The 9,532-nt window shown below is 36.9% G+C and overlaps 1 protein-coding gene across 1 annotated transcript; it reads left to right on the top strand.

Annotated features, from left to right (window-relative positions):
* The first annotated feature begins 4,974 nt into the window (after positions 1–4,974).
* LOC137732467 (ubiquitin carboxyl-terminal hydrolase 21-like) lies at positions 4,975–8,694 on the top strand. The gene is made up of 8 exons (XM_068471777.1): positions 4,975–5,533; positions 5,692–5,812; positions 5,930–6,040; positions 6,225–6,397; positions 6,518–6,859; positions 7,192–7,314; positions 7,443–8,013; positions 8,108–8,694. The coding sequence occupies exons 1-8, from the start codon at positions 5,045–5,047 to the stop codon at positions 8,473–8,475; spliced, it is 2,298 nt and encodes a 765-aa protein (XP_068327878.1). The 5' UTR covers positions 4,975–5,044; the 3' UTR covers positions 8,476–8,694.
* The last annotated feature ends 838 nt before the right edge of the window (positions 8,695–9,532 follow it).

Here is a 9,532-nt window from a genome sequence, read left to right as displayed (position 1 = left end):
TACGGTTATCATCCTTACTTGAAAACTTACTGACATTTTTTCGTGGAGAAATGCGTCAAATCTTTATCAACCTTGCGAACTTCTCAATTTTCTTCACTAAAAATGACCAAAATCTCATGCAATAGCAATGGTAGGATATATCAATGTCTACGATTGCACCATCATGTACCACCCCGATTGTGAAATTGTAGTTACTGACGACCGCAGTAGAAAGACACATAGGTCCCGAATGCTCTTCAATTAGTTTTATTTCCACCTTATACAGAACTCTCGAATACTTTTGTGACGTTACTTTTTGATCATCAAGAAACTGTGTTAACTAATTTTCAAGTTTGACCTTTCTACCTTGGCCTGAGATGACAAAAGAACTGTTTAGTCCTTCGGCAAAATTCTTCATTTTCGAATTTGTCAAACTCTCTGACGTTTTGGTCTGCATCGACTTTGTTCGTAATCCTAGATTCATCTCCTAGTACAAAAAGATATTTTAGTCAATCTTGGGTCACTCTTCTATTCTTCCTATCATTTATGAAGTAGACAGACAGTCCAGATAAACCATCCATACTTAAAGTTTTTAGTTGAGATCATTAGTCCTTGAATCACCCGATTAGCATCCTATCGAACGAATCTTCACCATTCATGATTTAAGATTCCTGAAGTTACCATTGTAACAAATTTCAATAAATTTTTGGTTCGAGGAAAATATAATTTCCGTTCGTCAGTTTTCATTAGGCTATCATTCGAGTTGAGCTAGCGTTCCACCATTTCAATTGCTATCACATAATCAAGTTAAGTATCTCTACGTGTTCAAGCATCGGAGTTGTATATTCGATCCAGATATCTTGTACTCTAGATTTAATGGACTTGTTTTGACATTTTAACTCTTGAGTATTCTTTTAGCGTTCTCAACATGGTTTCTCGGTAAATCCATGAGGAATTCGTGATAGATCGACTCGGCTGAATTGTGGGCTCAGTTTCATAGTGGTTTTGACCGAAACGTTAAAGCATAATCTTCTCACAAGCTTATCAGATTTACCAGGAAGAGTTCCAAGTGGCAAGACGGTGTTTTGGCACTCTTAGGAACTTCTCACTCGCTTACCGAGACATCAATGAGTTATCGGCGTTACAAGTTACAAATTGTAATATCGATGGCTTATTTATTTGGTTCATTAAGCAAGTGGGCAAGTCGGCTCATCTACGACAGTAGTTATTGATTAGCTATGGTTTGGACTTGATTTGTGACATCCACACTCATTCTTGGAATACATGACGGTTCGAATGCAAGGGCGAAAATCATTTTCATTTTCAGTTTTAATTTTTAGTGAAAATATTTTAAATTACATTATTATAGTATTTATGTATTTTTCACGTTATAAATATTTGGGTAGTCATTTCCACTTTTGATTTTAAACTCAGTACAAGTATTTGAATCGTATGTTTTTATATATTTATTTTTGTCGTTGTCTTATTTTACGTATATATATTTCTAACTTTATGTTCTTACATAATAATATGTATTTTCAACGTTATGTCTTTATATAAGTATTATACTATACTCTATTATTTGAGGAAAGAAGAAGGTATGAGCTTGGAGGCAAGAAAGAGGAATCAATGCAATCCGTTCGCGACGTAATGACATTCTCTTTTATACAACCGCTCTAACTTGATTTCTTCCTTGTGTGTGTGTGTGTGTGTACGTATTTTCTCCCTATTTTCAAGTATTTTACATATAGCAAGTTTTTTCGAATTTTAAGGACGAAAATTTCTTAGGAGGGTAGATTGTACCAACCTATTTTAAAAATGGTGTCTAAAATTGTAAAAATATCCCTGTGTTGGGTTTGTAACCAGGCCCACTGTTTTCTTCCTCCTCCCGTGATATCTCTCTCACTCTAGAGCACTCTCTATTTCTCTTCTCTGCACCGAAGGCCACAGATCACCACCATCCTAAACCTCCGTGTAAATCTGGCCTCTAAACCCTCAAATTAAGCATATTCGTGGCTTGGGAAATTGAATGGTAGTGCTGCATGTCCAGTTTGACGACGGAATGAAGCTGAACAAGGAGCTTCAGAGTCCTCGCCGAATTCAAGGAAGAGCTCAGCCTTCCAGTCTTTGTTTTGGCTCGAGATTACCTCTATAATGTCTCAGGTATCATCCTCAAACCTTGCATGTTCAAATCGACTTGGAATCCAAGGTCTAACACCCTTGTAATTTTTTGTTCTTCAACCGTTGCATTTACTAGTCCCTTCCGGCAGGACTCCGACGAGTTTATGATTTATGTTTTTCTGTGCTTAGCTAGTGGGTTATCATACAACACATACACATAACACGAGTATTTAGACGTCTATGGTCATAGGACACAGTTGAGGATATTTATGTCATACCTCCAGCTTCACTGGTGAAACCAGTGTCAGACAGCTTCATTAGCCACGGCTAGTGTCGGTGAGTTACGTATATATGGATATATTTCTTCTCTGGCACAACCCAGAGTCATACAGCTTCACCTTCGGGTGATGGGGCCTACCATGTTTCTTCACTAGCGTAACCCGGTGTTGTACATCTTCACCTTCAGGTGATGGAGAGGTTATGCATTCGGGCGACTATGATACCCCTAGTGAGTACATAATGGATGCGATATACAGATGTTTTACGGATTTGCCTTTAGGTGGCTATACTAACATCTTTGAGCACTAGTTTATGTATACGAGTTTTACAAACGTTTTCCATGGCATGTTAGTGTTTTCAGAAAAACCTATATGTAGTATTATATATGTGTTTTCAAAACAGAGGGTTATTATGTTTAGAGAGGAAAATGGTTTTTCCTATTATTTGTATTATTAATATAAATTATGGTCCACTCACCCTTTGGTTTTTGCGCCCCCTCAAGAGTTAGCAGCGAGACATTCGATCCCGGCGTAAGGGCATTTCCGCATAGGTATTCTTGAGTCTTCTTAGTGTAGATCTCATTTCTTTGTTTGGATCTTTAGTGTTTTTCTTGGTTAGTTGTATGCTCTGAACACGATTCGGCATCGATGTTGTTCTTTTTATTGATATATTTTTATTTGTAAGCATGTTTAAAATGGTTTCGTCACCCTCGGGTTTCGGCCATCACATGTACCCATTGGTATTTGGGGATATCAGGATTGTGGCATGTCAAATGAAGGAGACGATGCGAGAACGCTGTTGCTTTTGGTGACCTCGAGTTGGGCTTGGTAACAGATCAGTGGCTTAGCTACCTGGTACGCTCGGTTTTGCAACTCAGCGCGAATGCGTGGCTCCAGCGACTGGCTCGACGTGGATGAAGCCCAGCAACGCTGGCTTCGATTATTGGGCCAAAAAGCAAAAACTAAACAAGGCTAGCTTCTGGTGAGATGGGTCGAGGCATGGATTTAGGCTACTGGCCCAATCGTATGGAACCCAAGCATATGGGTCCAGCAACAGTAAAAAACCCAGGCCATGGCCTAGCCAAAAAATTTCCCATAAATTTTAAATTTTTTTCCAAAATTTCTAGGGTTTGAAAAACCCTAATTGCTTCTATTTTTTTTTTTTTTTCGATTCTTTGACTCACAAATTCCACATAGCAAAAATTGTGTGATGCATGAAATGTGTATATATATAGGGAGTTTTAACGAAACGCACGCGATACTGTTCACTTTAACGAAAACCACATTTTTACACTAAAAAGTCAATCTTGGTACTATTCACTTTACCATTTATTTTGTCATTATCATTAAAACTCAAAGTTTTCAAGCCATTTTTATTAGTTTTCCTATATATATATATATATCGGAAGGAAAATATAAATGTAGGGGGTTCATGCATCATGGGGTTTTCATGCTTCATGGTCGTTTCAAATATCTTCCTTTATTTTAAGCGTACCTGATTGGCAGAAAACAAGCCTTTGAATTTTGTAGAAGGTCATTCTCGAAAAGTCGGAATTGCATCTCCAATGCGTTGTATCACGTTCAACATAGAAAAATTAAATTGAATCAATAACATGTATATCAATTCAATAAAATAATAAATTAATCATAAAAAGAATGATTAAAATGTAATACTTCCCTTATTGAAGATCAAACTTTTTTTAACGCAACGTCAAGAGACTGATGATAACGTGTTATATGCATAGTTTATTGAACAATTATGGAGGCGAGAGAGAGGGGGTGCGGTACATAAAGAGAGAAGAAAGAGATGTGTAATTGTGAGGTATGTTTTATTCCACTTCATTGTGGATTTATTTATAGTAGTAGGGAAGATTAATTCCTTACCCTAAGAGAATTACAACTCTAATAGGATAGTATACAGTCTAAGAGATTTGATAGAATTCCATAAGCATATCCTAGATATGTTATGATTTACACAATCACATTCCTAATCTAATAAAACTGCATCATTTTTGAGTTTAATCCTAAATTTTATGGCTTACAAATTTAAGTTTTAACCTAATGGTTGAGGATGGTTTAAGAAATTAAGAGTGGTTAAGTAAAAGTTACAAATTTTTATTAAGAACGTGGGATAAATTGTTTTTTAATTTTTAAAAAATCTGCATAGTTGGAACTTAAGGAAAAGTGGTGGGGAAGCTCAAGTCAAAGTGATTCACTCTTTCCCTCTCTCTGCTCAAATTTGGCCCCAAAAAGAAGTTTTCCCTCCTTTTCCTAAACCCAAAAAATATTTTTGACACACCTTTTAGCTTTTCCCTCTCTTTCCCAACCGGCTCTTCAAATTCCAAAATCCCAAAAATAATGCATTTTTATTCATTATTCTACTTACAACTGTTAGTATGAATTTAAATTTTAAGATTTATGTTTATGATCTTAAAATTTAAACTCATCTAACGATAATAAATATGATATTGAGTATTACCATTATTTGATAGTGGTGAATAAAAATATTTCCATTCGAAAAAATATGAAAAGACAAAAGTTCTAAAAAAAAAAAAAAAGCAAATCCCCATTTCCCTCCTAATTCGTGGAGCCAAAACCCAATTTCCAATTTCACTCAATTTTCATTTTTCTGTAAATCCCACCTCTTCATCTCTTCAGAGTCATCAATGGAAGAAATCCCTCTCTCAGAAAACAACTCTTCGCCTTCTGATTCACCTCTTCCAAACACCCAACTGAGAATTTCATCTTCTCCAGCTTCAATGGCAGAAACCCTCGATAGGTCTCCGCCATTTTCCCAACCTGACGCCATGGACGGCCTTGCTTTGGCTTCTATGCCCAAAAATGCAGATGGGTCTTCGCCTCTGAAAGCCCTAGGCGACCCATCGCCGGATTCTTCTTTACCAAACCCTAACGGCTCTTCACCAATTTTTGAACAAGAACAAGGAGAACAAGAAGAAGAAGGTGAACAGTCTCTACTGCCTTCGCCTCTCAATCTTGCCGGTAATAATTTATCAAATTGTGAATCGAATTCTTCCGATTCATTGCGATTTTCGTCTTCTTGGTTCTCTCCGTGGACTTCATCGTCTTCTACCAAGGATTCGCTGATTTCTTTACAATCCCAGTTTCCCATGGAAGAAACCAAACCCTCTATGGTGGTATGCTCCTTTTTTTTTTTTTTTTTTTTTTTTTTGCATCTTTATTAGTGCTTCTTTGCTTACCATTTGTGGATGTGCTTGTTTCGGTTTTTTTTTCGTTTTATTTTGATTTCAGTAATCTTAAGATGTTGAGATTTGTTGTGGTTTTGGTGTTGCAGAGTGCAGGGCTTGCAAATCTAGGTAACACATGCTTTATGAATGCAATCCTGCAGTGCTTTACACACACTGTGCCGCTCTTGGAGAGTCTTCGTTCTTCCAATCATTCGATGCCCTGTGATTGTAAGACCTTAGATTCTTTTGCAGTTTTTTCATATTCATTTATTAGTTTCTATTGCCGGTTTATGATGATTTCTTAGTCAAATTTACTGATTTAAATATGAAATTGGGAGTATTCAGGTGGTAGTGAAGGATTCTGCATTCTTTGTGCTCTTCGTGATCACATTGATCTTTCAATAGCTTCTTCAGGAAGAGTTATTTCACCATGGAAACTTGTTGACAATTTGAATCGTATCCTTTCATTCACATGAAATGATATTTATATTGATAAAGATTTTGACTTTATATTTGTAAAATTTGGATTTTCCATTGCACTTTGTAATGTTTATAATTTTACTCGTAGATTTGAAAATGCTTAAGTTATACTCAAGAATTTTCGCGTTGGAATGTGATTCTTAACTCCTCATGAAACTAGATATCTCATCTTACTTCCAAAGATACCAGCAAGAAGATGCACATGAGTTTTTGCAGTGTTTTTTAGATAAACTTGAGAGATCTTCTCTGGATTGTATGAAAAAGGATGAGAGTTACTCTGTGCAAGATAAAAACCTTGTGGAAAGGGTTTTTGGTGGTCGTCTCCTAAGCAAAGTATGACTACATGTGACTGCCGTTGTTCTTTGTATTATGGTTAACATTTGATGGGAAACCCAGAAAATCAATTTTCAGTTATAACTTTTATTGATATTTGTATGTATGAATTGCTTTCAGCTCCGATGTTGCAATTGCGGTCACTGTTCTGACACGTATGAACCTCTGATTGATCTGAGTCTGGAGATTGAAGAAGCAGATACACTTCCAAGGGCTCTGGAGTCCTTCACTAAGATAGAAAATATCAATGACTCTGAGACAAAGTTTACATGTGAGAAGTGCAAAGAAGAAGTGTTGGTGGAGAAACAGCTTGTGGTTGTCCAGGCCCCTCAAGTTGCTGCATTTCATCTAAAGAGATTTAAGACTGATGGATCTAATGTTCAGAAGATTGAAAAACATGTAGAGTTTCCTCTGGAGTTGGACTTGAAGCCATACACCAGTGGCAATGACATTGACAGCGATGTGAGTTGCTGCTTATTAGTATATTTACAATGCTGCTTATGAGCTTATTATTCAACCTGAATTCAGTTACGAGAAATGCAAGGTTTGTTAATACATGATAATGATTAAATGATCTTATAATAAAGGTCAGCTGAATGTTATGTGCACAGTTTAGGTACCGTAATTTTAAATGTGTGGTCTCTCAAGCCCTTGGGGTTGGCTCAATTGGTGAGGAAGGGTGGGAGTAATGGGTTAGGATTAGGTTACGTCAAGGGTTTGGTTTCTTCGAATGTTACGAAAATGAAAAAATGGGTGTCGTCCTGGAGTTCTAATTCTCTGTTTTGTTGCAATAGGTGGAATTGAAGTACGAACTTTATGCAATTGTTGAGCATGTTGGGTTCTCATCTACTTCTGGGCATTACTTTTGCTTCATTCGGTCGTCTCCAGATACATGGCATAGGTTGGATGACTCAAGGGTAAATACTTCCTGTATAAATTCTGTAGTATTCACTATGACTGTTTTACCTGTGTGGCTTTATAATTCTTGGGAATCTAGTGTGTGTGGAGGTGGTTGGTTGCCATTCATGTCTCTTTCTTTTTGTAGGTCACTAGGGTTCGAGAAGAATTTGTTCTATCACAGGGGGCATACATTCTGTTCTATGCAAGGAAGGGTACTCCCTGGTTTTCGAGTGTAGTGGAAGCACTAAAGCCATGCTTGGATCCAGCTATTATGAGTACATCACCTGTGTCGGTTCTAGAGAATGTTGAGAACATCAGTAATTTATCTCCTAGTGTGAATGATGTTCATTGTCGTGCTGCCAATGAACCCACCGATGCTCGTGAGATGATTACTCTTTCGTTGAGTCCAGTGAGACCTAAAGGAGTTGAGGTCTCTGACACTAGAGGTGCAGCTAGTGGACTTTCTGAACGGATTAACGGATCTAGGCGTGATGCTGGTTGTTCCAAGGAGACTATAGATACTGATGGTGTCATTGATGCTTCGACTCCAGGTCGGGGAAGAAACAATTTTGATAAAATGTCACTCAAAACTGAGAATATATGTAGTACATCAACTCTTGTTGGAAGTGGCTGTCATAAGGGGTCTGCTAGAGTTATTCTCCAACCTATGACGCCACCTAGATCTCCAAGTCCAGATTTGGTTTTTGAGTCTCCAGGTAAGAAAATTCAGTCTGATCCAAAAATTTTACTGGCTTCTTCATGAAATGTATGAATGCAACTAACTTAACGAGTTTGAATGGAATTTATCAGAACCAAGTTTTCGTCTTCCACATGATCATGTGAAGTCAGCAGACAACATGACATGTAAAAGATCATTGAACAATGTTATTCGAATGGATCATTTGAAGTCAGCGGACAATGCGTTGTGTAAAAGAGCTTCGAACAATGTTGTAGATGATGCAGAAAGAACTGAAGCTCTCAGATATCTTTCAAAAAAAAGTCTGACTAAGGGGAGGGCAAGTCAACTCTTAGTTGCCATGGTAGGACCTCAGAGTGGAAGTTCTTTGGACAAGAAAAGGAAGAGAGTGGGATCATCGCCGTGCAAAAAGGTCAGCCGTGGTGGCGGCAACCTTAAAACCAACCACACTATGCGTCCTGTGACAGCTGCATTACGCTGAGTGCGGTTTTTTTGTGGGATATTTTCGCTATGAAGTTCATTTGGTCGATCATTTGCCTTTTAAGCTGTGTAGTTAAGCAACAAATGTAAAGATGGTTTGTTCAAATATTTCATTTGAACAGAAACAAAAAGAAGATTTGATCTTATATTGTAGGTGCAAAATCCTGTAGAGTGTGTTTATCATTATAATTTTTGGCACAGGAGGAAATTCAACCGATGAGGAGATTTTGATTCGGGAGATGATTTTTACTCATTTTAGCTTCTTGCACTCATTTTTATTTTTGGCCATCAAATTAAATAAATAAAATGGAAACAACAAACAAATTAAACAGATGCGTGAGAGATTAAAAATGGTGTATTTATTATTTCTCTTTTGATTCATATACAGGAATGGCAAAAATAAAATTAATTTGGACTATGTAACATAATCACAATCATTGGGTTTATTTTGATGATTAGGATTAGAAGCCTGGTATAATAATGTAAAAAGAGAATTTGGCAAAGGAATAATTTCCTAGTTAAACTAGTCAATTCGTAGGCTTTTTTTTTTTTTTTTTTTTTTTTTTTTTTTTTTTTTTTTTTTTTTTTTTTTTTTTTTTTTTTAAGAAATGTTATGGGGTGAGAGTGTGTGATATCACTAGACCGTAGTACTAAGTAGCTTTTATAGACTAATTAAATGCCCTTGACATTTCTGGTCTTTGAGTTAAGGGGCGATTTGGCTCAATCAAATTGGCTAAAAGAAAATAATTGCTGCTTTTTGACAGCCAACTAGTGATGTGAATGAAGGCATAAATAAATTTATACTAGAAATACGTCACATTAATTGTATTAAATACATGTAAATATTGTAGTGGGGATGGTCGGAAGTAGGCCTGGCAATTTCTGACACGACCCGATAACCCGACACGACACTACACGAAATTAACAGGTGTTTGGGTCGACACGATAACGAATCGGGTCTTATCGGGTAACCCGATAAACACCTGTTAAGATAACGGGTTGGGTCGGGTATACACGTGGGTAAACATGATACACGATAAGCAGAATATTATTTTTAT

Source organism: Pyrus communis, chromosome 4 (genome assembly GCF_963583255.1).
Source record: "Pyrus communis chromosome 4, drPyrComm1.1, whole genome shotgun sequence".
NCBI lineage: Eukaryota > Viridiplantae > Streptophyta > Magnoliopsida > Rosales > Rosaceae > Pyrus > Pyrus communis.
This window is presented reverse-complemented; position numbering and strand designations above follow the sequence as displayed.